This window comes from Spea bombifrons, chromosome 8 (genome assembly GCF_027358695.1).
Source record: "Spea bombifrons isolate aSpeBom1 chromosome 8, aSpeBom1.2.pri, whole genome shotgun sequence".
Lineage (NCBI taxonomy): Eukaryota > Metazoa > Chordata > Amphibia > Anura > Pelobatidae > Spea > Spea bombifrons.
Window position 1 is genome coordinate 41,399,567 of NC_071094.1, and position 26,273 is coordinate 41,425,839.

The window sequence follows — 26,273 nt, forward strand, 5'->3', positions numbered from 1 at the left end:
TTTCCTGCAGCTTCAGATTGGGCGGAAGTGCCCTTTCACCTCTTCCTCCTTTCGTATAGAAGATAATACAATGTTACATGTCTTCTTTGGGATTAGCAAAGCTTTATTTAGTATTATTACTCTGAAAATACTGATATGATTACGGCTGTGTCGAGCAAAATAGCTCACTTAGCAGAGGCACCGTGTAGATGCAGTATTGTGTCTCGTGCGCTTTGAACTCTATTATGTGATCCCGGAAGTGTACCGTTACCTCTCTTTCCTATAGGTCTCGTTGCCGTAAATACACATTCAGGGTGGTCTCAATGGCTTCATTCTTGGCGGAAGTAAAACCCCGGGGTTAGCTGGCCCTTCGCTGTTCTGGAGTGGGACCAGGAGCTGGAGGGGAAGTCGCGCAGTAATTAGCGTGTGAAAGCTTCAGCAGGTCGGTTTTATAAATGAAAATGCCCTCGTATATTATTAAAATAAGATATACGTCACACACATAATACATATATATTGGTATATATATATCTGCATGTAGGTTTGTCTCTCCATCCAAACGTGTGTGTGTGTGTTTTCCGCTGCATAATTGAGTATATATATATAAACTAATTTAAATTGTCAGCCAGGCCCTCTTAATGTCTCGTCTTAATCTGTCGCTTCTTGTTTTGTCGGACCCTTTGAGTGTAGGGACTGTAAGAGGCGCTACAGAAACTGTTGGCGCTATATATATATATATATATGTCTGAGTGAACAGAATTTCCGCGATTCAGGGCACAGTACGTAGTATCCATCATAAGATACTGAATTCTAATGTTCTAATTGCATTGATGTAATATTGCTCTGTTATTTAACGCGCTCTCTAATTTGCACTAAATCCATGCTTTACATATCTGTCAGAGTGTATTGCATCTATAAGGTGTGACGTATGTTAATAAGTTCTACGTGTGTACTCGTCTGTTTGGCTGTGTGGTTATATCCTTTATTTATGTTTCATTATTTTTTTTCGGCAGCCATGGCGGTCAGCATGGCATCTCAGTTCTTCTCCCAGGACGAAGGGGCTTCTGATGTTACTTCCACCTCCGAGAGGGTAAGATTACGGTTTTGGTAAAGCGTGGGCTGTCACAGCGGCATCTTATTGGGAGTTTTATGATGCAAAAAGTGAGGAGGATGGAAGGAAGATTATCTGGATCTCATAGGGTTTGTGGCAGTCTAGAACGGTGTTCTAGTTTACTTAGAAGTTCTGCGATCAGTGTAAACTTGGCACCTTCTGATTGGGCCGTTCCATAATGGTAATAAGACCACCTTTCAAACTTTGAGCACTTACCATATTAATTAACTTATTGTCTTATTTAAATTAATTTAAATCATGTTTTTTTTTTTTAAATGTTGCAAATTTTGAATAAAAGTATTAACCCTATGTTAAAAGGACATTGTAACCGTCTTGGTTAAAATATCGCTGTGTTGTTAAGGCCCTGGGGTTGCGATTACCTACTGAGCCTTCTCTCCTTGCATTGTCGTAGGTTGTAGAACTGCTGAATACGGCTTCTCTTGCTTCCAACGATTCTAAAATGACAATGCTTAGACAGGTGAGTCTGCAACTATCCTCAAAGGTGGAACAGAAGGGGAGCGCGCAGAGATCTAATATGTATCCGTTACTTACAGGTTCAAGAACTCATCATAAACAAGGACCCCACGCTACTGGACAACTTTCTTGATGTAAGAGCTTGGAGATGGTATTCTAAACTTTACAGAGGTGTTTATCTCTGCCCCATTTCATTTCATTTCTTTTTTTTGTTTTTTTTATTTTGCTTTTTCTGTACGTAGGAAATAATTGCCTTCCAAGCTGACAAGTCTGTTGATGTTCGGAAATTTGTTGTGAATTTTATAGAAGAGGCTTGGTAAGTGAAGGATCCTCGTTAACTCTTATTACATTTCTTCATCTCTTTAACTTGTCTCTGTTGGCCCCCTTACGGTAGTGTTAAGAGCTACTATTGGCTTGATTAAGAAGGGCACATGAATTACGCACACATTAAAGGAACAAGTAATATATAAATAATTTAATCCATGCTACATTTTATAAGCTAAAGCATGTATTGTTTAGTTACTGGGGTTAAAAATAAGACCTCAATCTCATTTAAAGGGGAGCTCCCACTAATTTTAGGAATAGACGTTGCAAAATTATTCTGCACTTCACCCAAAAATAGTCCATGAATGCTTATTTTAAAACGAGTTGTTATTTTCGTTTTTGAGGTTATCCCCCTCTTTTTTTTCGCATCATTCTGCGTTTTGGTTGTTTGTTTCATCGTTTTCGGTACCCGTGTTACGTGTTCTCATTGTTATATTTACTCCCCAGTAAACTGGATAATGAACTTCTGGTGAAGTTAATCGCCAACTTGCACATGCTCCTAAAAGATGAGAATGTCAATGTAGTGAAAAAGTCCATCTTAACCATGACCCAGCTCTACAAGGTGGCTTTGCAGGTGAGGCACAAATAAGTTCGTTTTTGTTTCTTCCGCCCCATCTCCTTCTACAGCTCAGATGACGCTGTTTCATTTTGGGGTCGGTTTCTTAGGCGCTCTTACTCCACTCTTCCCGCGTTTCTCTTCTTGTCCTCAGTGGGTTGTACGTTCACGTTCCCCTTCGGAGGGCCAGGAGTCCTGCTGGGACTTGGTGACCGAGATGGCTGGAGATATTCTGCTCATGTTGGAGTCTGACAACGACGGGATCCGCACGCATGCAGTGAAGTTCGTGGAGAGTTTGATCGTCACGCTGTCCCCTCGCACGGCAGATAGCGAAGTACCCAAAAGACAAGAGGGGGATATCAGCCTTGAGCAGATCCCACAGGACCAGCACTTCCTGAAATACAGTGAGTTTGACCCAGTCTTCGTTATTCTCCTCCTCGTAGTGAATTCGCTCACTGACTTTGTTTTTTCGCTCTGTTATTTCACAGACACTCTGCGAGATTCCGGAAAACAGGCTGTAAAGGAACTCTTGAAGTTCATGGCTCACCCGGCTATCTCCAGCATCAACCTGACTGCAGCCTTGGGGTCTTTGGCTTCCATTGCCCGCCAGAGGCCCATGTTCATGGCGGAGGTTATCCAGGCATACGAGAGCCTGCATGGTGAGGCCTTAAAATTAAGGATTGTTTATCTTCCCATTAGCTACTGAATGTAAATGATATCCTCGGTAAATACTTTAAACAGGTTAAAATCATATTATATGGTATTTTATACCTTCATCATTTCACTTCCTCTTAGTAGTGTTTATTAAAACAGTAAAAGACATTATGGATACATACTTGAGGTGCAACAGACAGCTTAAGTACAGCTTTCTTGTTTACTTACACTTTGGGCAAATGGAAGAATAAATTTGGGTCCTTTTTTTCAACCCCCCCCAGCCTTTAACTTTTTTTGGTTCTCCTTTCTGTCCACGTAGCCAACCTTCCTCCAACTTTGGCGAAGTCTCAGGTGAGCAGTGTCAGGAAGAACCTGAAATTGCAACTGCTCAGTGTCCTACGTCATCCATCCTCCATTGAGTACCAAGGGGCCATCACCACCCTTCTCCTCGATCTGGGGACCAGCCAGGCGGAAATATCTCGAAACCTACCACCGTCCAGGGATATCGGTCGCAAGAGGGCCAGGGAAATGGTCGAAGGAGGACAGAAAAAGAGCCGCACAGGTGAGATAGTATAGTATAGCAGATTGAAAAAAAAAGACTTTAGTCCATCGAGTTCAGCCTTTCACACATACCCACTTCTGAAGTTAATCCAAAAGACAGCAAGAAACCCTACTGTCCTTTTAGCAGTTGTAGCCCTTTATGTTATGCTGAACCAGAAAAGCATCCAGACCTTTCTAACAGAGTTATATAACACAACATCCTCAGGCAGAGCGCTCCATATTCTTATCGTTCTTACTGTGAAGAACCCTTCCCTCTGCTGAGCGGTTTATGCTGACCTTGTATGTATTTGTACATCAGATCCCCTCTTAGACGTCTCTTTTCAAGTGAAAACAAGTTCAGTTTTTCTAGTCTTTCTTAATACCAGAATTCTGCGTTCCTTTAAATGACATCCTTCTTAAAAACCGGTGCCCAAAATGGCACAGCATATTCCAGGTGAGGCCTCGCCATCGCTTTATAAAGAGGTGAAATTATATTTTAATCTCATGATTTCATTCTCCTCTTTCTGCCGATACCTTACTGGCTTTTGCAGCCACTGACTGGCGCAGCACTTTGTTGCTAAGTCTATGGGCTACAATTATACCTAAAAAACCAGTCGTCTGGCTATTCCTTGAGTAACTTCCCGTAGTATCCTCGGGCGAATCCCATCCGGCCCTGGAGCTTTGTCTACTTTAAGTTTACTCAAATGCTTAAAAACGTTCTCTTGAGTCAGCTGTTCCCACGATTGATTTTGGGTTTCTGTAGCGCTGAATCAGCAGGTAAATTTAGCCAGTCTAGTAGCCCAAGCTCTGTTGACATCTTTATACTTGACATATGATGCCACTGAGCCCTCTGACTTTGAAATGCCAATTTCTTTTTTCGCATTACCCGACACTTTTATTCATCCACATCGGTTTTAGTTTCTTTCTTGCGGATTTACCTCCTAATGGTACGTATGTGTAGAAATATATTTTTGAATTTAAATATACTCCGCTTGTCCTCTGTATCTCTTTGGATGCAGAGGTCATCCCAATTAATTCTCTGCAAGCAGGTCCTTAACTTGTTAAATTTAGCTTTTTTTTTTAAGTGAAGTGTCTTGGTGACCGTTACAGCGGTTTGCTTTTTGCTGTTCATTTCAAACTGCACCATATTACGATCGCTGCTTCCCAATTGCTCCCGTACTCGAATATTTGACGACAGCTCCACGTTGTTGGTTAATAGAAGATCCATGGAAGTTCCTTCTATCCTTACAGACCCTTCTTTGGCCGATGATGACGATGATAAGGACACGGTACAGCATCCTCCCGCTCAGCCTCCTGTCCCCAGCACAATGTCTGCCACAGATATCACTGCCGAGTTCCTGCGTCCTTTACTGACACCGGAGAGCGTGGCCAACCTGGTACGTATGGCCTGGAGATTTACTCCACTGATTATATGTCATGATGTTGTTGTTGTTGTTGTTGTTGTGGGTTTTTTTTCCCACTTACACGGGACAAGAAAAAAAAGAGATGATTTGGGGAAAGTTAGACTTTTCCATAATAGCTTTATTTTTGCATAGTAGGTATGTACAAAAATACGATGTTCTGTGTTTTGGGAACGTGAAGATCTGATGTTTGGGATCATGCGTGTTGCAAGGAAAACCAGCTTACTGAGGTCAAGATGCTTAAGTTGTTTACTGACCCCGTTCAATTTTTTGTTTTCAGGTCCTCATTAGTATGGTGTATCTCCCTGACACGATGCCGGCCTCCTTCCAGTCTACCTACACGCCAGTCGAGTCTGCGGGGACTGATGCACAGATCCGCCATCTTGCCCGACTCATGGCTACGCAGATGACAGCGGCAGGCATTGGTCCCGGTAAAATGGGGTGGAATGAGAGGATGCTAGGGTGAAGATTGATGTTGGGAGTCAAAAGTAGGCTAGTGTAGGGTGTAGTAAATCTTCATAGATGAGTAGATCGTTATTTGGAGCATGATATTGATAGTAAAGGAATAAAATGGATCATTAGGAGTTGGATTAAAAGCTGGATAAAGCTGTACTTATTCTCCACTCTGTAGGTGTTGAGCAGACGAGAGACGCCCCAGCGGAAGTAGTGGAGGAAGAGAGCAGCAAACCCGAGGGATTGGTGATCAAGCGTCGGATGTCATCTCTTCCTACTCAGGGCCAGGCCATCTCTGTTGTTGGGGCTCAGAGTAAGCCTACCAAAGAGGAGGAAGAAGAGGAGCCACCCCAAGCCAAGAAAAGGCCAGAGCCTATTCTGCCAGGGACTCAACTCCGGTAAGGGGCCATTCTAGCTGATATTCCTCCAAGTGGCTCACTTATTATATCTTAATGTCAATGGTTTTTTTTTGATAGGTCGGCTGGCGCTGGAGGCCGTAAGAAAATATTCAAGTTGAAGGAGGTTTCTGAGCCTCTGACAGAAGCTCAGATGAAAAGTCTGAAGCTGGGATCCGTGCAGAGAATCCTCCAGTCGGAGAAAAGCGTGGGTAGCAGCGGTGCCAGCCAGGTAACGCACACCTCTGCATCGTCGTTTCACAGAATATCTTAGTGTATCGAGGCGGTGTTAAAGCAGCAGAGCATCTCTCCATAGATACGCGTGAAGGTCCTTGCCCGTCTGGTGACGCGTCTGGATACCTCCCTGAAAGCTGAGGTCTTGTCTCATTTTCTGAGTGACACTCGTGGACGGCTGGACCTCGCGCTGGCTTGGCTTTATCAGGAATACTGCGAATACCTGTCTGGAGGAGGTGATGAGGGATACCAGGAGTGTCTTATCGGGATTCTAACTGGCCTCCAAGAGAGACCTGACCAGAAAGATGGGTGAGTGACCCGGTACTGACCGTGGCCCGAGAATCTCCACCACCTTCAGAACTTGAAATCCTCGTTTTTCTCTTAGGGTCTTCACGAAGATCGTCCTAGAAGCTCCTCTGCTTACGGATTCGGCCTTGGATGTGATTCGGAAATACTGTGAAGATGAGGTGAGGCTTTTTTTTGTTTTAGAACCAGCCGCAGTTAATGGTGCTTGAATGCCATACCTTGTTTTAATGTCCTTTTTATTTTTACCGCAGGGTCGTAGTTATCTAGGGATGTCGACCTTGCGGGATCTGATACTCACTCGCCCAGCCAGACAGTTCCAATATCTACACCTTCTCCTGGACTTGAGCTCACACGAAAAAGAAAAGGTGAAGCTCTACTCGATCGCTGGTAACCCTCCTACGTTAACGCACGCAGACACTTCTACCTTTGTCTATTTTTCCCCCAGGTCCGGCAACAATCTCTCCTCTTCATTAAGCGAATGTACGAGAAGGAGAGTCTCCGGCAATATATAGAGAAGTTTGCTCTTAACTACTTGCAGCTCCTTGTCCATCCAAACCCTCCTTCTGTGCTTTTTGGGGCAGACAAAGACACGGGTGAGAATAACGTGTGCATACACGCTCCTACCATGTGTATCCGGGCAGTTGCTTAAATATTACTTTCTCCTTTCCCATCCGTTCCAGAGGTGGCAGCTCCATGGACAGAAGACACGGTGAAACAATGCCTGTATCTGTACCTGGCTCTACTCCCGCAGAACCACAAACTGATCCATGAGCTGGCGTCTGTATATACCGAGGCCACTGCCGACATTAAGAGGACGGTGCTTAGGGTCATTGAGACTCCGGTAAGTGGCCACGGATCGGGAGAAGGAGTAGACGATTAAATGTGGCTTTGTTTGTATCTGTTATTCCCGGAATGCTACATGTAAATGCAAGAACCAAAGGAAGACTGATCATGTGGGAGGGGAACATGTAAGACGTCTAAACACATTCACAACATCTCATCTACCATATTGTGTGATTTTTAGATCCGTGGCATGGGAATGAACTCCCCCGAGCTGCTGCTTTTGGTGGAAAACTGCCCCAAAGGGGCTGAGACTCTTGTAACCCGGTGCCTGCACATTTTGACAGACAAAGGTAAATCCTCTCTGTGTTTTCACTCCGTGAGCCCCGTGTTTTCCCCTTCATTCCCGATGTTCTCTTTCCTTACATATTCGCTACTGTGTGGCTTTCGCTGTCTCAGTGAGTTTTAATCGTATTCGCAATGCTGGACATATTCATAAGGAAGGGATTGGGGCTTCAAGGTGGGCAGATAACACCTGGCTCTTGCCTCCCGCTCACTAAAGGCTGGATTTACCTTGATTTTGGTGCTTTTAGGCAGATGGACTGTGGGCTGCAGTATAAATGTTAAAGATGAGGGTATATGGCAGCCTTTAATGTGATCTATAGACCGTAGCTGGGTGAGCCTGCTGCCGGCCTTGATCTATCCCGCTTGACAAGAGGTGAAGAGCATTAATCGTAAACCCGCAAGTTTAATCTCCCTCTTCTTGGATGGAATTTTGGACTCTGTTAAACTGTCTGGAGGTCCCTCATAAGATCTCATTTCCAAGTGCAACCCGAACGTTCTTGATAAGAGTAAATCCCCCACATCTGTGATGTAGAAATACACGTTTTTGGAGCACCTGCTAATGGAAATATATCTGCCCCTAGTTCCGCCGTCTCCGGAGTTGGTGAAACGTGTCCGTGACCTGTACCAGAAGCGCTTGCCGGATGTCCGGTTCCTGATTCCTGTCCTGAATGGGCTGGATAAGGTGAGGAGTCAAACTACCCCTGTCCCAACTACTATTGGTATTCTCTCTCCATCTGACACGGGTAGCTGCTGATCCATTACCGATCAATTAACCCCTCCCTGACCATTAATACTACACTTTAAGAGACATTTCTCTGTTCATGGTGATTAACCAACCATGTCTGTCTGTCCCTGTTAATAATGTATTGGTATAGTTTAACCCTTTCACATACAGTGTGCTATGTACTTACTCCTTGGGTGTTGGGGGCAGACAAATGTCACCTGTCTGTTTTCATGTTTGCAGAAAGAAGTTATTCAGGCTTTGCCTAAACTCATCAAACTTAACCCAATAGTGGTGAAAGAAGTATTTAACCGGCTCCTGGGAACACAGCACGGTAAGCGATGGGGGAGAGCGCCTGATTACGATGAAATCAAGGGTGAAAGAGATGGGGGGAGAGAACGAAGCATCTTAGCTGTATGTGGAGAGAAACTAGGGTAGGAAGAGCGTGTGGAGAAGTGTGGCTGAAAGCAGAAAAATGTCCGGCGTCTCTGAGGATCGCTCCGAATGACTTTTTCCTTTCTTGCTTTCAGGTGAGGTCAGCTCCACCATGTCTCCTCTCACACCTGGGGATCTTCTCGTTGCTCTTCACAACATTGACTCCAGTAAATGTGACATGAAGTCTGTCATCAAAGGTGAGGTGTAAACGTTTACCTGAAGATAGGTTCATTTACCGGCCCCAGCCTTTTCTCCATCGCTCACCATCCGTTTGTCCTCCTCTATGTATTATTTATACTTGTTCCTGTCTTCTCTACCAGCTACCAACTTGTGCTTCTCGGCTCGCTCGGTGTACACGTCGGAGGTGTTGGCCGTAGTGCTGCAGCAGCTGATGGACACGACGCCTCTCCCCATGCTGCTTATGAGGACGGTGATCCAGGCCCTGGGAATGTACCCTCGACTAGGTGGCTTCATTATGAATATACTGACCCGCCTTATCTACAAGCAGGTGCCTTGCTTAAAATTTTATTTTTACTGTTTTCTTCTGTTCATACTTGGGAATCGCCTCAAATACCCCAGTCTGCAATTCCTACGGTGCTCATATATGGTGCTAAGATATATATTATGTGGTTTATTTCTAGACCACTAGTCTTCGGGATCTTCATAAGGACGGTTTGAACGGTATTTATCAAAGTTCTGAAAAGGTTGTAAAAATTCTTCCATTCGTGTTTTGTTTGTGTTCTCTAGGTCTGGAAATATCCCAAAGTGTGGGAAGGTTTCATTAAATGCTGTCAAAGAACCAAACCACAGTCTTTCAGCGTCCTGCTGCAGCTTCCACCGCCACAGCTCCTGTCTGTCTTGCAGACCTGCCCTGACCTCCGGGATCCGCTTTTAGCTCATGTTCGATCTTTCACCCCACACCAGGTAAGGGACTGAACAGGTCTGAGATATATACGTGTTAGTGTATAGGTGAATGTATTGTTTCTAATAGTTTCCACTTTCTTTCCATCAGCTGGCTCATGTACCCCATTCCATCATGGCTATTCTAGAGGCCGAATCCAGAACGGAACCAGAGTCAGAGGACGCTGCACAACCTGAAGAGGTAATGTTACCCCCTTGCTGACCCTTGCTGTGTACGATGTACTATTCTATAAGTATACACGTGTCTTCCCTTTACTATCCCCGTTCCAACAGGAGCCAGAAGCCACATCCCAGGATATCATTTCCCGGCGCCTCGCTCAGGAGAAATCCCTAAAGAGGCAGATACTGGAAGAGCAGAAGGTGCGAAACCCCCAAGAGATGGAAGAAGAATCTGTGGCAGAAACACCGACTATCTTCATAGACGAGGAAGACTTTGAGCCAACGGTCTGTGCCTGCTGACCTAAAATATATATAAAAACATATATACACACAAAATAATGTATATATGAAGTGGGTTTTTTTCTCTTTAACTGTAAGTTTGGTTCTGTTCACAGAAGGCTACTGTGAAAGAAGAAGAGGATTCTGGAAATTCCGCTGCTGCCGCGACACAATCTCCCCCTCCCGACGAACCCATGGAAGTCGGCGAAGAACAGAAAGACGATTGAACGCGACCCCTGCGCTCGCAAGACATCTCTGACCTGCTAATGCTATAAACATCAATTAAAATACTCGATCTATTCTGAGATAGTCTACTGCTTTGTCTTAGAAAGTGAGCAGACACTGGTACATGTGATTTAAGTGTTACGCAGCGTGACTCCCCCAGCCTAATACGAAATACGGTGATGCGTCGAAAGTTTTAAATATTTTTTTTTTAGTATTTAAAATAGCCGAGAAAATAGTTTTGCTTAATGAAGACAGCGTGAGCACCGTGTGCATGTCTATAGAGTCGCTGTAAGTCCCTGCGCTGTGAATTGGTTACCGTATGGTGAGAAAAAGAAAAATGAAGCTTTTTGAATCGTATGAATCAAACAAAACATGAAATGTAGATGTGAATATATCATGTTATATTATTTCTTAACCCTGAAATATATATTTTCTTTTCCAAAAGAAAAATGGTCATCTTTTGTTAAACGCTGCTCTAAGCTATAGGGTTACCCCCTACGTGACATGAAATAAAATCCAAACACGCTTGGGCTCTGTGCCCGTTCGTGGTCACCGAGCCCCCGTCTTCCCATTAAGCACCATCATGAAAGGATTCAGGTTGCAAATGGCAAAAGGGAAGGATAGTTATATAAAAATAATAAAAAAAAAAATCTGGATCGTCACGTTTCACAACGCCTGTATATAAAGTACTATATACTCAATAAATGTAATGTGTTTATCTAAGCAATGTCTGTGTTTAAGAAACTATAGTAACTGCATGATTATTCTTCTACATTAATTATCTTTCAGCCGCATTAGGTGATTGCCTTTAATTTATTAACACGCATGGCTGCGCCGGACAGGTTCTTTGCAAATTTGTGTTTTGAAAAATATATGGTTTAAAAAAAAAAAAAAACTCTGGTTCCTAGGCTTACAAAGTCTTTGGAATGCTATTATTTGAATGTTATGGAGGGCGCTGCAGGTTCTCATCACGTTTTGCAGGCAAATTATTGCTGCAATACACTCCACAGCCTTTCCTGGGCCATTAGAACTACAACTCCCGTCGTGCTTTGCGCGCGTGTCAGGTGATACAAAGCGTCGCTCAGCTCCTAGCAACACTGTCCGGAGCCGGTAACCACAGCAACGGGAGATGCACACTGAGCAGTGAGAGAGACGGCCCGGTCGAGCGGTATCTCCCAGTGTACAGAGAACCAGACCCGGTGAAAGATGTCGGAGGAGCCCGTGTCCGAGGCGCTGGACCCACGCGAGCTTCAGATCCACAATGCGAAGGCTTTCCTGCTGCAGGCGGACAAGTCTGGGGTCAGCCTGTAAGTACGGAAGCCGGGGAGGGGGCTCGGCTACCTGCTGATGAGCCAGGCATGGGGCATTTGTTCAGCGATTTTGAGTTGGGTTTAGTGGAAATCAGCATAAACGAATTAACAATGTATAACAATATATATATTATAGGTTGTATTATGAGACCAGGCTAGCATAACTCCACAGTGTCTCTATTTAAAAGGGCCCTGAAGCCCTCTGTCTCTTATTCCTCCCCTTAGGCTCATTTGCTGGGTATGAGGGTATCGCAGGGTTCTGCAGCCCTAAAATGTGTATAAAAACAGCAGGAAATGTGTTTATTCAAATAAAATCAATTTTATCTTCCCTAAAATGTCGTTTCTGTAAATAGTTGTGGATGGTCACATGAAAAGCCTCTATACGCAAAAGCCGCGCCTCTGACCCCTCCTAAAGCAAAAGTGCTCCTCCTGGGGCGTTTGAAGCGCGAGTTGGAACGGGCGAGGGGTGTATTGTATACGTTATATATTATATTATATTATATAATGTTATATGTTGGGTACTTCACAGGTATGAGCATCTGTCTGCCCTGCTGTCCCGCATTTTATCAGAACGCCCCCCGAATGCCCTGGAGTCGCTGCATGAGCTGAGCTCGGAGCTGATGTGGGCCCGGATGAGGCCGGGGCCTGACAAGCTCCGCACACCCAGGGAGAATCCAGAAATCTACCGCAAAGCTGAAATCCAAAAGGGGCTCTTCACACGCGGAGCTGGGGAGGAAGAAGAGAGCGAACGAGAAGGAGAGATGGTAAGAGGATGGACGATTGTAGGAGAGGAGCTAGGAGGGGGACAAGGGTCGGAAGGTGGAAAGTTGTCAGAGAGAACATCAATAGACATCTGGGGTCTGAATTCACGTCTCTCTTTCTCCGTGTGATAGACAGAGTCCCCCCTCCCCAACCTCCTTGATCTCGCTCACTTCGTCCAGCAAGGTGGGCTGAATTTGGGTCAAGATGAGTCGGTGCGGATAGCCCTGGCGCTGAAACACCTGGTGGACGCCCATCCTCTTCAGTACTGTCGCTTCTGGGGCAAGATGCTGGGGACCCAGGGCAATTACGTGGTGGCAGAAGTGCAGTTCCGAGAAGGAGAGGACGAAGAAGCGGAGGAAGACGCGGAAGAGGAGGAGAAGCCACAAGAGGAAGAGCCGGAGGAAGACGAAGCAGAGGAAGCAGAGGACCTGCCTCCCAAATCCACGTATCGCCCTCCACCAGAGGTACCACGCGAGGAGAGCGGCACGGGGGCCAACAAATACGTGTACTTCGTCTGCACGGAGGCCGGATCCGAATGGGTCCGATTACCCCCCGTTACACCGGCTCAGATCAACGCCGCGCGGAAGGTATTAACCTCTTATAATATTTAATATTTTGTCCATGTGGGCCGAATATTCACCAGAGGTGTTTTGAGCCTCTTGGGTTTAAATGTTCACGATAGCTCATGGTGGATTCAAGATCAAACTAAAGACGCTTTTAAAGGGACTCCACCAAGACGTAGGGAATGACACCAGGCTTTGCCACTGGGCACAGTTGGTCATAACTAAGTCTGGCTACCCGTCTCATAGTTCAGTGAATGCCACTATGTGCGTCACTCATCGTCGCGTCTGTTATTGTCCCTCAGCATCGGTTTTCTTCTTGCCTTCTCAATAGATTAAACGTCTCTTCACCGGAAACCTTGATGCTCCCGTTATCACTTATCCCCCATTCCCGGGAACAGAAGCCAACCTCCTGCGAGCCCAGATTGCCCGAATCTCCGCAGGGACGCACGTCAGTCCCCTGGGCTACTACCAGTTTTCAGAGGAGGAAGGTGAAGAAGAAGAGGACACGGGTGCAAGGGACAAGTACGAGGAGAATCCCGAATTCGAAGGGGTACCGGTGGCTGAGCTGGTAGAAAGCTTGTCTAACTGGGTGCATCACGTCCAACACATCCTGCCGCAGGTAAGGAGACCGTCCGCCGAGGGGTCTCTTCATCTCTGTCTGATACATAAGCCCCAACGTAACATCCGCCGGCCTGCTCACGTCTTTTTGGCTTAGGGCCGCTGCGTCTGGGTTAACATGGCAGCGAAGTCCGAGGAGCAGCTGGAGGAAGAGGAAGGAGAAGAAGAAGAGAAGGAAGAAGAAGAGGAGACAGAGCCGGAAGTGGGTCCCCCTCTCCTAACGCCTCTGTCTGAGGATGCAGGTACAAGCCCCCTGTTCCTCTGAGATTTCCTAGAATACATTCAGTAGGGGGGCCGGGGAGGACTGGGAACAATGTTGAACTGGATCACTGGACCAGTGAATTCTGGGCAGTTCTCTGGACCACCATCTCTTCTTCCCATCGTCCATTAATGCCTTTAGGTGGGTTTGTTTAGTAGGCGGGGGGCTAGCATTTGCCTTAGCAGCTGCTTGTAAGCTGGCGGTGGTGTCAGTAGGGGGCATGCTTGCGCGTGCCATTCGGTGACCTCTGCCGGCTGCCAAGGAGAGACTTGCGCTCCCTCTTTGCTCATATGATATTCCCTGATAACAAAACAGGATATTAAAAACAGCCCATAACAGACGAGAAGCCCTGCGGCAACGCAGATTCAGAACCCCCACCCTGACATGATGGGTTGATTTAGGCAAACTGTCGCCGGCAGCTGTTTTGGGCAGTATCTGTCATCACATCTGTCGGCAGATGTCGGTAGGCGCCGTAGAAACCTCTTTAATTCTTTGATTGACAGGAGGTGAGGGATACTCGGCATCTCCTGGTATTGAAAGGGTTACTCTCGGACTGTGACTTTTAGCCTAGAAGTGGTCATATGAGCCGGGTTAGGAATACATTAGGTCTATTGTCATGGCTACTGAATAAATAGCCGCTAATTAGTCACGGCTGACAGCCCTACCCCGCCTTTCCGTCATGAGCCGTTATGATTGACCCTCATATAAAGTACACGCTGCACTCTGTATAGCACTTATAGCATAGAATTTAACCCCAGATAAGACCCGTTCCGCCCCTCTAGTTAGCCCGTTTTTTCCCATGCATGTTTAAAATCCCTCACCGTGTGAACCTCTCCCACTTCTGCTGGGAGACTGTTCTACTTATCCACCACCCAAAAACTTCCTTACATTCCATCTAAGCCTCTGACGATTTGGTTTTAGATTTCTCCTCCTTTGAAATAAACTTCCCTCCTGTACTTTTGTTAAATCCCTTTATGTATTTAAATGTCCCCCCCCCCTCCAAGCCGCGCATATTGAGATCCCTCAGACTTTCCTGATCACGTTTATCCTGCGGACCGTTTACCGTTTTAGTCGCCCTCCTCTGATCTCCGTCTAGAATAGTAGCGTGGTTACTTGTTTTTAAAGGTGCTGTTCCACTCAGACATAACATTATGTTAAGCAAATAAATCTTAGCAGATCTGACCTCTTCTGCGTTCTTCCAATAGTTTAATCCTAACAACACTGGGACATTGCAAAAGTTTATTTTTTTGGTTTCCATGGACACATCCTATCAGAGCCCGCTTCTCTGCAAAAAAAAATATGAATGAGACCGAATTTTAATTAATTAAAGCACTATTTATGTCTGGGCATTCAGCAGGACCAGGAATGATCTTCCTAATGCTATATTTGGTTACTAGTGTGTTAAATTCAGCAGAGTAGATGGAACAGCACCTTTAATACGGGGTATTACTAATAATCAGAGAACTTAAATGCCCCCCTGCCTTCTGTTTATTCTTCCTCCATACATTAATCATAATGAAGTGGCGATCCATCATCACACGATACTTTGGCTGGCGCATGAATGCACTTAGTCAACAGGAGGGGTAGCCGACCGGAACCTCTCCGGCTGCCGCTACTAAAAATCCCATGACGCTCAGTCATTCACATTTGTTTTCTTTTTACAAAGCTTTGCCACACACGACTAATCTCTCTTTCCACCCCATTTACTTCTGCTTCCCTGCATCTGTGGGCATGCTAGCCACGGTAGTATTCACAGAGGTCTCGAAGAGACTTTCTTTGGAAGGGGGGCCATGAAAGTATGAAAAATGTTTAAAAAAATTAAGTTTTTTTTTGTTTATTACTTTTTATTTTCTGTCCCTAGAAATCAACCAGACCCCTCCATGGACAGCGTCTCTCTCCTCCAGTCTCATCCCTCAATATGCTGTCGCCGTACTTCGCTCAAACTTATGGCCTGGAGCCTATACTATCGCAAGTCCCAAGTAAGCTATGAGACAACCCTTCCTGTGCTGTCTGCGTACCCCCCAGACATTTTAGGGGGCACCTTCGTTGGGGTTAATTTCGGGACAGGGGAAGGACGATAAACCTGGATTTTATTGCAGCAGAGCGGTGATCTACTTTAATGCGTTTCAATGTGGCCACATGGGAGGTCCGTGCTGCAGAAGTGGGACATTGTCCATACATGAAGACTTTCCTGCTTAAAACGGTCCACTCGTGTCTATCCAATCAAAACATACCAGAGAGGATGAGGTCTTAGATGTTTCTTTGCTCTAGAACACTACTTTGTTACTTCCCTAACTTCATTAACGTAATGAAGTTGCTTGCTATGTTACGTTAATGCAGTTAGGGAAGCCTTGAAGTCCATCTACTGAAGCTTAAAGCAAGATGTTCCTCTCAGAGTACAATGGAGGGAGTTGGGACCTCAGTCATGATCTTTGTGGGACAGGATCTGATGTATGGGATCATTCTAGGAATGACACGTCGAAAGATGTATCTGCGTAAGAAGAAGTGATGCCATAGGTGCCAGCAGGCACATACTGGGGAATAAAATCTGCCCAGGGAATTTAAGGTCAAAGACCAATAAAGGTGCATGGGAAGCACCATCGGGCACCATCCCACTGGGCAGTTTCCCAGTTTGCCCAATGGCCAGCGCGGGCCTGTGAACCGGTTACGTCCATCCTTTGGTGTTTTTATTTGATGACAGGACGTTATGCGGTTAGATATGATCTGTAGTCAATAAGCCGTGTGATATAAAAGCTCTTCTAACTCATCATTTCAATGTACCTGTAGGAAGTTTGTCAACATCTATATTGGCTGGGGAACGAAATACAGCCCCGAGGGGTATAGCCCCCCAGCCCCTCCTGCACCCCAGGCAGAGTATCCCAGCGGCCCTGAAATCAGTGAAGGTACAGACCCTACGGTAGAAGAGGAACAAGCCCTAAAAGCCGCGCAGGAGGAGGCCGCAGCCGCAGCCGAAGAGATGGAAGAAGAAGAGGAGGAAGAGGAAGAAGACGAGGACGATTAAAATAGCCATTTGTTTCATATGCTGCGTAAACATGTACAGTAAAGCCTTCTATCTAAAAGATGTCCATTAAATAATATGTTGCGAAATGATGTAAAAAGACTATTTTTCTACGCTCCTAAAGAGTTAAACTATTACTTTACTATTTAGGAGGCTAACCCATTATGTGATGCCCCCCCCCCCGAAGACCACAAGAGAATAAAAAACACACATACAGAATATTTATAATGATGTATTCATTTATTCACACAAATATCTTCTTCTTTCAAAATATATACAATCAAATATACAATATGCTCATATATACATAGTCTCAACAGTATTAAAACATAAATAAAAATGTATATTACAATCTATTATTATATATCTATATATATCTATATATAAATAGGTATATATATATACATTTATATAGATACTTTTAACACCCATAACACGTGGATATATATTCGGTATATTCACATGTTATCGAACACCTATGTCTGTGTATAAATTATTATTTGTAAACTATGTAGTTTTATACGCACACAAACAAACGTATATAGACGTGAAGTGCTTGAGTTCTATATTTGTGAAGGAAACTCATTTTCAGCCTCACCATTAAACCCATCTCTTTATTCTAACCCTTTGGTGGGGTCCTTCTGGACCCCAATATCTTCCTGGGAGGGGAGCGCAATGCAGATAAAGGTGCTGTTCCACTTAGACAAAACTTTCATTGCAGTCTCTAACATGTAAAGCAAAGAATCCTTTTTATTCTTCTGAACATTTATTCAGAAGGAGCTACACAGAAGCCTTTTTTAATAACTTACAAGCGCTTGGTTTTGTGTCACATGAGAATTGTTGGCGTGATTAAATAATTATCTATAGGAGGAGTTTGGACATTCAACAGTACTAGGAAATAGGCTTAAATAAGCCCTAAATAGTTCTAATCTGCAGTTAAATATTATGTTTCCAAATTCAGAAGAGAAAGTGGAACAGCACCTTTAAAATACTTGTTTCAAAGCATAATAAACAGTCCGTCCTTCCTACTTACAGCAAGACACCTATCCTTGACAAGATACAGCACCCTGAACCCCATTATATAGCAAGCTATGTCCACCCGGCCCCCCAATATAAAGCACCTGTTTCCACCTCCGCCAAGCCGCCCCGCTTGTAATGAGTCACCTGTCACTCTCTGATGAGGGTCTGTACCCACAATGACAGCGGGTCTCACAAAAAGCTCGGCCCTCACTATTTATAGCAAGCATCTGCTCATACCAGTAATGCCAAGCTGCCTACACCCTGCGCTGCAGGATGCCACCCCCCGGTCTCAGCGCGGATACACACTACCACTCAAAACCTCACTTAGCCGTTCCCTGGTATTTGAAAGAAAAGCTAATTTTGCCCATTAAAATAACATGAAATGGATCAGAAATCCAGCGCAGGCGGGGTTAATGCTGTAAATGACTATTATAGCTGGAAACAGCTGATTTCAATGGCCCTTTATCACTCCCATCACTCCTGTGTTCCAATGGCCCTTTATCACTCCCATCACTCCTGTGTTCCAATGACCCTTTATCACTCCCATCACTCCTGTGATGCAATGGCCCTTTATCACTCCCATCACTCCTGTGTTCCAATGGCACGTTGTGTTCGCTGATCCGAGTTTAAGTTTAAAAGGCTAAATGATGGTTAGAGACCCTTTTGTGATTATTTTACAGCCAGAAATGTCCTTGTTTTCCATAAAAAACAGCTGAGTGACCCCAAACTTATGAACGGCAGTGTATATAGGTGCTACTAATGCCGGTACGCGTATGAATCCATATCTGTATCTCCACTTACTGCAATTATCAAACACAACGCTATCCTCACCCAATAACAAAAAGCGGGGGACATTATTTAAACTACTTACCAAACATTCTAGAGTTTGCATCTAAATATTGGGGTCCACCCCCCCCCCCATTTCTTTACCCCCCTCCCCGTGCATCGGCTGCATTATTACTATGTATGATTTGTGATGGTGAATTCAGTGCAAATGTTTGGGCTGCGCCCGTAATAATTAAGATTTCTTTCCCACTTGGGAACAGCTTAAAGTTTAACGATCGCTGCTATGCAAGATTAGAACGGAAGGAGCAGCTTCCGATACAGCTAGGAATATATGATGATGTCATACGATGATGTCATATGCTTATCTTGGCTTCATCAGATTAAAACCCCTTTGGGAACCATGCTTATAGCATGACTGGGAACTTTCTTAGTGAACTGACCCTGAGACGCTTGAAATATTAACCCTTTAGTAGCCCATTGTAAAGATTCTATATATATATATATATAGTGACTCGTCAAATGTGTGACCCCAAGGGCTCTAACAGCGGTCCTCATAAAGATACACTTAATTGAGTCACCTGCATTCAAGCAGCGATATCAACCATTACAGAAGGTTGATAGCAAAAGAAGCCATTTGCAGTCTTATTTATGATCACAGTGGGGTAGAATAGGAAGGAGTCCGTTTCAGACCGTGTGACCCGGAGGATCTGCCCCTTCACCATGAGATTGGGGCAAAAACCCTTTTGTTTTCCCTGGGTTTGGTTTCACGTTGGTTTTAACCAGATAAATGCCAAGCAAAAGATTAGTTAGTAATACGTTCAGCATATAGTTTGTCCTTCCTGATGCTGATCGCTTTTAAATTAGTTAGACCTGGATGATTCTGATGGCTACAGGGTTAATGATGACATCATAGCATTTGGGAAAAGAAGCCAAGGACACTGGATTTATGGTTAAATTCTAACCCTCCCAGCTGTTTCAAATCAAGTATTAATATTCCCTCATTATAAAGAGGACCCTTCGTGGCGGCATCTCGTACCCTTGAGAATACGAAGGGCAGGGAAGGGCAGAAAGTTTTCTTAGGTTGCCGTATCAGCATTATTCCCCAAGTCCAAAGCAGTAGGGTCCCGGGCATGCCCTGTATTATTATGTGCAAACAAGTTGTTTAATTTGCTTATTATTCTACAAAGTGACCTTTTTTTCTCGCGTGTCCTATAACCAGGACTGAAATCTAATCTGAATGTGAACCCGATGAGAGTAATCCATTACCAAAGCGCACGGAAACACGTGAGAGGCATGTTGCCTAAACGGTACATGGACGACAAGCCACATAGGATGGCCAGGTAGTCAAACCGGAACACATCAAGAGGTAGCCCACCCAGAGAGCGCGAGGCTTAGGAACCTGTAGGAGAGAGAGAAACATTGATACACACATTGGAAATACCCCAAGAAAGACAAATGGGGCTTGGGAACCCACCCTTATTCCCACGGGGTATTTTACAGCATGCAGGGTCCAGGGCGTCCATCCCCTGGGGTCCTATACAGGCTGAATAATCCTGGGGTCAGTTCCTTATTCCTGAAAGGGTCCATGAAGTCAGTTCCATCACCTTAGGAGTCTTATAGCAGGGAGGACCTGGGGTATGTTCCATCTTCCCTGAGGATTTGCCCCGGGATGTCATATCAGCTAGAAAGGGAACCTGGGAACGTATTTCCATCACCGTTCAAGAAGGGACCACCTGGGAATCTGCCCCCAATTCTATAAGGGGCTCTAAAGGGAGACACGGAGGGGCACTGGATTCTGTCCCCAATCCAAGCAACGTGTCTTATATAACATACAGAACCCTGAAACATGCCTCTACAACATATAAGGGCCCCGGGAGATACAGGGTGACACAGAGTGACATGCAAGTGACATACCCGTGAAAACAGCAGCATGTGCCGGTGTACCGGTGTCACTAAAGGGTGACAATAGGAAGGTATACAGCTATCTAGCTGAGAATGGAGACAGAGAAAGGTTTGGAGTCAGCCCTGCGGGTGTAAAAGTCCAACTTATTCTAAAACTCTCAAAAGGCCAACACCCAAAATCCCGTAATCACGGAGGAATTGTCAGCCCGTCACCCAAACACCTCCACCCTGGGCGAGGATGGGAAAGGTTCTCCCGTCTACTCCGCTGCCCCGGTACCAGGGACTCCAGGCTCTCCGTCCTACCTGCCGCCCTACCGATACCTGTCCATCTCCCTCTGTAGGCCATTCTACACCCCACGCTCCCACTCCCACTCAAGAAGTATCTCACTTGTCTAGTCCTAGTGGTTGATTCATATTCCCGAACGCAGGTTTCAAATCCACGGGAGGAGGACAGAACGTCTGAAAGAGGGTGGATGATACATATCAGAAAAACTTGGGGGGGGGGTAGGTAGCGAGATTCTGAAGGTGTTAGCAAGGTGCCGAGAAGAAGAGGTCCGTAAGGGCAGGGTGAAGGGCGATTATCAAAACAGAAAGAGGATGTGGACCCATGGAGGGTACGGCTGGGTTATGGCGGAAGGTACGGCTGGGTTATGGCGGAGGGTACGGTGTTAAGGAGCTGGTGCTTTCTAGTTAGCTGGGAATCTCGCTCACCTGTTTCTTGGTCCACGATGGCCGCTCTCTCCTGAAGCTGCTCCTCCATCATCTGTATCTTCCTCTGTAGTTCAGCGTTCACCCGGTCAGCTTCATACAGACGGCTAAAGGGAGTTGTGAGGGGGACAGACAGATAGACAGCTTACGTTATAACTGACCAACAGCACATTATACTTACTCTTAGACTGTAAGCTCTTTGGGACAGATACCTCCTTTCCCAATGTATTCATATCTATTGTACCCTGACCATAATGTCCATATGACGACCGTACTTATTATACTGTCCCTAAAACACACATTCACTATAACTTCTCAGAAATAAAGAGGATGTTTAAAAAAAATATTAATTCTGGGGACGGGTCTAGCTTTAGGACTTTCTGCACCAGATTTGCCCCTTGTAGAGTCTCCCACAGGGTTCTTACCCGGCCAGATTCTGGTTGGCTGTTTTTAGTAGGTTGACTTCTGTATTCAGAGCCTCCCGGGTCTCTATTTCGCTCTGCAGAGCTTTCCGCAGATCAGCGAGCAGCGCAGAGTCAAGACTGGCGTCCTACAGATACAATATAATATAACGCATAATACAGCAACACCAAGATATGCGATATACAAGCACATTCCGCGTCACCCCTGCAGCTGCATACGGTGGGGGCCGAGTCTAGTAACTGTGCACAGTGTCCCCCATTATCTGTCCTAAAATGACCATAAAGAAAACGTATTCCCAAACAGAGATCAACAACGAACCACAAGCCCAAACACTGTTTTAATACTATACCTAGAGCTGAATATATATATACACTTAAACACATAAATATATATATATATATATACTATTGTACTATTTAAAACCGAATAATGTTTAACATGGTGAAGAGGGATTTCTTACCAGGGCGTCTCCATGGCTCATATTTTGAGAGTCCAGAGTTGGCCTCCTCTTACACTCACACTCGTTCTTTCTGATTCCCCAAACAAGCTCCCAGTCATCTTCCCTAGATTAGAAAAACAAAAAGTGTGACCCATGTGCTTATTAACTTAGTTGTCACTTGGGTTCTGAAGCTTTGCCGACTCAATAGAATGGCTCAGTCTTAATTAAACAGTCTGACACGCTGACTAATGAAAATCGATGCAGGACCTGACTTCATTAGCATTGTCATAAAGCATCAGCTCAGTGTGATGTTTGAGGAGGGAAAGTCACTCAAAATATCACATGACTGACAGCAATGGCGGCCTCCAGGTCTGCAGATAAAGGGAGTTTATTGGAACAATATGAGATAAAACCAAGCTTTGGGGGTGATATTATTGTATACAGCACTGGGGGTTATTAATGTTTACAGCTCTGGGGGTTATATTAATGTATACAGCGCTGGGGGTTATATTACTGTATACAGCGCTGGGGGATTATAATACTGTATACAGTGCTGGGGGGGTTATTTTACTGTATACAGCGCTGGGGGTTATTACTGTGTACAGTGCTGGGGGTTTTTACTGTATACAGTGCTGGGGGGTTATATTACTGTATACAGAGCTGGGGGTTATTACTGTATACAGAGCTGGGGGTTATATTACTGTATACAGAGCTGGGGGTTATTACTGTATACAGAGCTGGGGGTTATTACTGTATACAGTGCTGGGGGTTATTACTGTATACAGAGCTGGGGGTTATATTACTGTATACAGAGCTGGGGGTTATTACTGTGTACAGCGCTGGGGGGTTATTACTGTATAAAATAACAACTCACCTTAATGTATAAGAGTAGCCGACAAAGGGAAGGTGCACTCCAAGAGGGGAGCTGTCCCCAACATCCGAGAGGGTCTCCTGCAATCCAAAAATGGATTAATTGGAAAATATCATAAAGCCCATCAAACCAGGCAAAAAAAATGTGACAGCGGCGTGCTATTATTTACTGTATAAGAGAGACTCACCCCTCCGCCACTAATCATCTCCGACAGCTCATCTTCCACCACATCAAAGTTGGAGGTGTCGGTGGCTCCTTCGGACTCAGGAACGTAAGGCGGGGTGCTCTCCCGCAGTCTCTCCCAGTCAATACTAGGAAACAGCGGGTGCGTTTTAAAATCCTGGAGCCCCCCCCTGCCCAGGCGGGTGTCGCGCTCACAGATGAGAGATGAGATGAAATCCAAAGCTTCTGGGGGGACCTCGGAGGCGGAAGGAGGAAACCTAAAGTGCTCCTGGGGAGAGAGAGAGAGATAAAGAGACGGGTGTCATCCATTTTTCTGCAGGGACAATAAATGCAGGTCCTGTTACCCCAAACAGTCTGTTTGGGGGAAGAGGCGAGATCTAGGCAGTCCTTATAACATAACCCCTGGACGTCTCTTACTTTGTAGTGGATAATTTTGCCGTATGTCTCCACCACGGAATCTGCGTAGAAAGGCGCATGGCCAAAGAACATTTCGTAGGCACAGGCCCCGAGGGACCACCAATCGCACTCTACCCCATAGGAAAGTGTGGGGTCTTCAACGGCGAGCAGGATCTCAGGGGAAAGGTAATCGGGGGTTCCAACAGCGACGGAGCAGGAAACCTTTGGGTGAAAGCGGAGGAGAAATGTTAGAAAAAAGAGGCCATGATCTAAAACTAGAGGGTCAGAGTTTTACTTTACCGAAAGGGTTCTATATAAATGGAGCAGCCTCCCAGCAAAAGTGGTAGCGGTTAATACATAAGGGCTGTCCTCATTCCAAGACAAGACTAAGGTCAGAGAAATCAGAAGGGTGGCAGAAGACAAAACGTAAACATTGGAGTGAAGGAGAGACCGAAGAGGGTAGAGCTCACCGTGCCGTCCTCCCGCAACTTCAGACACGAACCAAAATCCCCAAGATGAATGTGGCCGGAACGATTTAACAGCATATTGTCCGGCTTAATATCTCTGAGGAGAGAGCGGGATGAGAGGGAATGGGGTTAACAAAATGGCTGAACGCCTCTACCCGGGTGACGTCTGGTGACCGCCTCACCTGTGTATGAAGCCCATGGAGTGCACAGAGCTGACGGCCATGACCATTTCCGCCAGGTAGAAGATGGCCATATGAGAAGGAAGCCCGTCGGGGAATTTACTGAGCAGGGAAAGCAGATCACCCCCCACGTAGTAATCCATCAAGAGGTACTGAGGAGACAGAGACGCCGGGTCATCATTCTGGTGTCACCTCAACCAATGGCTTCTGTACAAGCAGCCCCTGCGTCACCCCACCAGGGTGCGGCCACTGGGGTCAGGGTGCGGGGTCCCCTCGGTCTCTCTGTGAGGTCACACTCTCCCCACTGTCTCTCTCTCCCCTTCTGAGTGAGGTCACACATCCCCATCGGTCTCTCTGTGAGTAAGGTCACACACTCCCCTCTGTCTCGGTCTCTATGTGAGTGAGGTCACACACTCCCCTCTGTCTTTCTGTGAGTGAGGTCACACACTCCCCTCTGTCTCGGTGTCTCTATGAGTGATGTCACACACTCCCCTCCGTCTCGGCCCCTCTGGGAATGAAGTCTCTGTATCCACCTGCAGCGCCAGAAAACAGACTTACGAGATAATTATCATCTTGAAAAGCAAAGTGTAATTGCGTGATCCACCTCTTGTCTCCGTTGACCAGAACGTCCCTCTCCTGTCTGTAACAGGCAACCTATACGGGAAAAGCCAGACGGGGAGCGTTTATTATCCCGCGCTCCTCATTCATGTCCTCTGTGTCTCTCACTCCTTATAGCCCTCTCTTCTGTATCACCCTCTATGCCCCCCACGTACTTACAGACCCTGCAGTGCCCCCTCCGACTTCTACGGCCATCCCCATATAAAAAACTCTTTAATGACCCCCCATGTTATGTAAGAATTCTATAGAAAACCCTTGGTCCTTATTGTGGCCCCCGGCCCTTTGTACGGCTCTCTGGATCACTCCTCACATCTGATCGTTTCAGAAGGTCCCACTTGTTCATTATCTTCATGGCGTACACCTGAGAGTTACTCTTCTTCCTCACAACAGCAACCTAGAGAAATGCAGAAAAGGGAAATTAGTGGAATGAGGCGGCGGCGGCAGGTCTGCGGATTGTGCCCTTTGTTCATTTGTGTCAACTACCTTGGGGAGTGAGGGAAATAACCATTTTTTATTATTATTAACATAATAATTATTTATTGTTTTATATAGCGCCATCATATTCCGCAGCGCTGTACAATTTTCTAAGGGTTACCAGGTCTAACCTGGCTGATTCTGAAATGACCAAAGGGGGGGGGCACTTTTGTTTTGGGGGGCCGCCTATTCTTCCTGATTTAAGACTCAGCTCTTCATCAGTCCCCGACCTTGCCTTAGATTCCGGATAGCTTAATGCCTTTAAATTCCGTTACTGTATTAGCCTCTGCCACTTCTGATGGGAGGCTGTTCCGTTTATCTACCGAGATCTCGTTAAAGTAAAACTGAGAAGGTGGTAGATAAATGGAACAGCCTCCCATGGTTTATGAAAAAGGACTCATGCATACACGCGGTTGTCACCGAGCCTGAACCCACAGCCATTAAACTTGCTCGGAAATTCGTTGTGTAAATTATTCTATATATAAAAGTGAATTCCGGCAGAACTTCTATCATCAGGCAGGAGTATCTCGCATGTGGGGTCAGAGCAGGGATTTTTGTTATATGATACACACATTCCTTCCATTTTGGCTACGGCAGCTTCCTAGCGATCGGTCTCGATGCAAACATTGGCCGCTACACTATATTTCTAGGTGTATCAACTGGTTGGCTGTTTTAGGAGTCCAACTACCATGAACCTCAGCCATCTACATGACTTCTGATTATCCTCATACTGGTTTAATATCAGGACTCACTGTTTCCACTTCAGTGGCACATTTCTGGTGGTCTCCAGAAACCTCTATTACTGGGGTCTGGGAAGAGTTTTATTTTAGAGATTAGAGTTCTACATTATATGAAAACTTTCTGAAATACGCCCTCTACGGGCTGCAGAGAATTTATATACTGAATAACCAGAAAAACTTTAAAACTTAAAGGTACCATACAGCCCCTTTAAAATATATCATAC

The 26,273-nt window shown here is 45.5% G+C and overlaps 3 protein-coding genes across 3 annotated transcripts in view; 2 read left to right on the forward strand and 1 right to left on the reverse strand.

Annotated features, from left to right (window-relative positions):
* The first annotated feature begins 286 nt into the window (after positions 1-286).
* SYMPK (symplekin scaffold protein) lies at positions 287-11,035 on the forward strand. Its single transcript, XM_053473572.1, has 27 exons — positions 287-421; positions 993-1,069; positions 1,503-1,568; positions 1,645-1,698; positions 1,807-1,880; positions 2,336-2,462; positions 2,599-2,848; positions 2,933-3,103; positions 3,418-3,660; positions 4,890-5,035; positions 5,340-5,490; positions 5,691-5,910; positions 5,989-6,139; positions 6,224-6,450; positions 6,527-6,608; positions 6,699-6,812; positions 6,893-7,040; positions 7,128-7,288; positions 7,472-7,580; positions 8,154-8,254; positions 8,537-8,627; positions 8,824-8,925; positions 9,049-9,236; positions 9,476-9,652; positions 9,741-9,830; positions 9,923-10,093; positions 10,204-11,035. The coding sequence occupies exons 2-27, from the start codon at positions 995-997 to the stop codon at positions 10,312-10,314; spliced, it is 3,600 nt and encodes a 1,199-aa protein (XP_053329547.1). The 5' UTR covers positions 287-421; positions 993-994; the 3' UTR covers positions 10,315-11,035.
* A 413-nt stretch (positions 11,036-11,448) lies between these two features.
* RSPH6A (radial spoke head 6 homolog A) lies at positions 11,449-16,943 on the forward strand. Its single transcript, XM_053473339.1, has 7 exons — positions 11,449-11,619; positions 12,152-12,386; positions 12,516-12,971; positions 13,279-13,566; positions 13,663-13,807; positions 15,686-15,803; positions 16,612-16,943. Exons 1-7 carry the CDS (start codon positions 11,519-11,521, stop codon positions 16,844-16,846), a joined length of 1,578 nt encoding a protein of 525 aa, XP_053329314.1. The 5' UTR covers positions 11,449-11,518; the 3' UTR covers positions 16,847-16,943.
* Positions 16,944-19,872: 2,929 nt separating this feature from the next.
* The window catches only part of DMPK (DM1 protein kinase), a 20,768-nt gene continuing 14,367 nt past the window's right edge, over positions 19,873-26,273 (reverse strand). The window contains exons 3-15 of the mRNA XM_053473338.1: positions 25,146-25,229; positions 24,776-24,871; positions 24,221-24,369; positions 24,042-24,135; positions 23,593-23,793; positions 23,180-23,443; positions 22,996-23,072; positions 22,143-22,245; positions 21,685-21,809; positions 21,263-21,366; positions 20,940-21,010; positions 20,564-20,638; positions 19,873-20,048 (exon numbers count right to left, since the gene is read on the reverse strand). Of these exons, the coding sequence (XP_053329313.1) occupies positions 19,950-20,048; positions 20,564-20,638; positions 20,940-21,010; positions 21,263-21,366; positions 21,685-21,809; positions 22,143-22,245; positions 22,996-23,072; positions 23,180-23,443; positions 23,593-23,793; positions 24,042-24,135; positions 24,221-24,369; positions 24,776-24,871; positions 25,146-25,229 (1,542 nt within the window). The 3' untranslated portion in view covers positions 19,873-19,949. The remainder of the gene's footprint in view (positions 20,049-20,563; positions 20,639-20,939; positions 21,011-21,262; positions 21,367-21,684; positions 21,810-22,142; positions 22,246-22,995; positions 23,073-23,179; positions 23,444-23,592; positions 23,794-24,041; positions 24,136-24,220; positions 24,370-24,775; positions 24,872-25,145; positions 25,230-26,273) is intronic.

What these genes read in the sequence shown, in the direction of transcription:
- SYMPK (XM_053473572.1), top strand. Translation starts at nt 995, where the DNA reads ATGGCGGTCAGCATGGCATCTCAGTTCTTCTCCCAGGACGAAGGGGCT. An exon ending in GCTCCTGGGAACACAGCACG is followed by an intron (nt 8,628 to 8,823) that starts GTAAGCGATGGG and finishes TCTTGCTTTCAG; the next exon opens with GTGAGGTCAGCTCCACCATG. An exon ending in CCCGCCTTATCTACAAGCAG is followed by an intron (nt 9,237 to 9,475) that starts GTGCCTTGCTTA and finishes TGTGTTCTCTAG; the next exon opens with GTCTGGAAATATCCCAAAGT.
- RSPH6A (XM_053473339.1), top strand. Translation starts at nt 11,519, where the DNA reads ATGTCGGAGGAGCCCGTGTCCGAGGCGCTGGACCCACGCGAGCTTCAG. An exon ending in GACAAGTCTGGGGTCAGCCT is followed by an intron (nt 11,620 to 12,151) that starts GTAAGTACGGAA and finishes GGTACTTCACAG; the next exon opens with GTATGAGCATCTGTCTGCCC. An exon ending in AGATCAACGCCGCGCGGAAG is followed by an intron (nt 12,972 to 13,278) that starts GTATTAACCTCT and finishes CCTTCTCAATAG; the next exon opens with ATTAAACGTCTCTTCACCGG.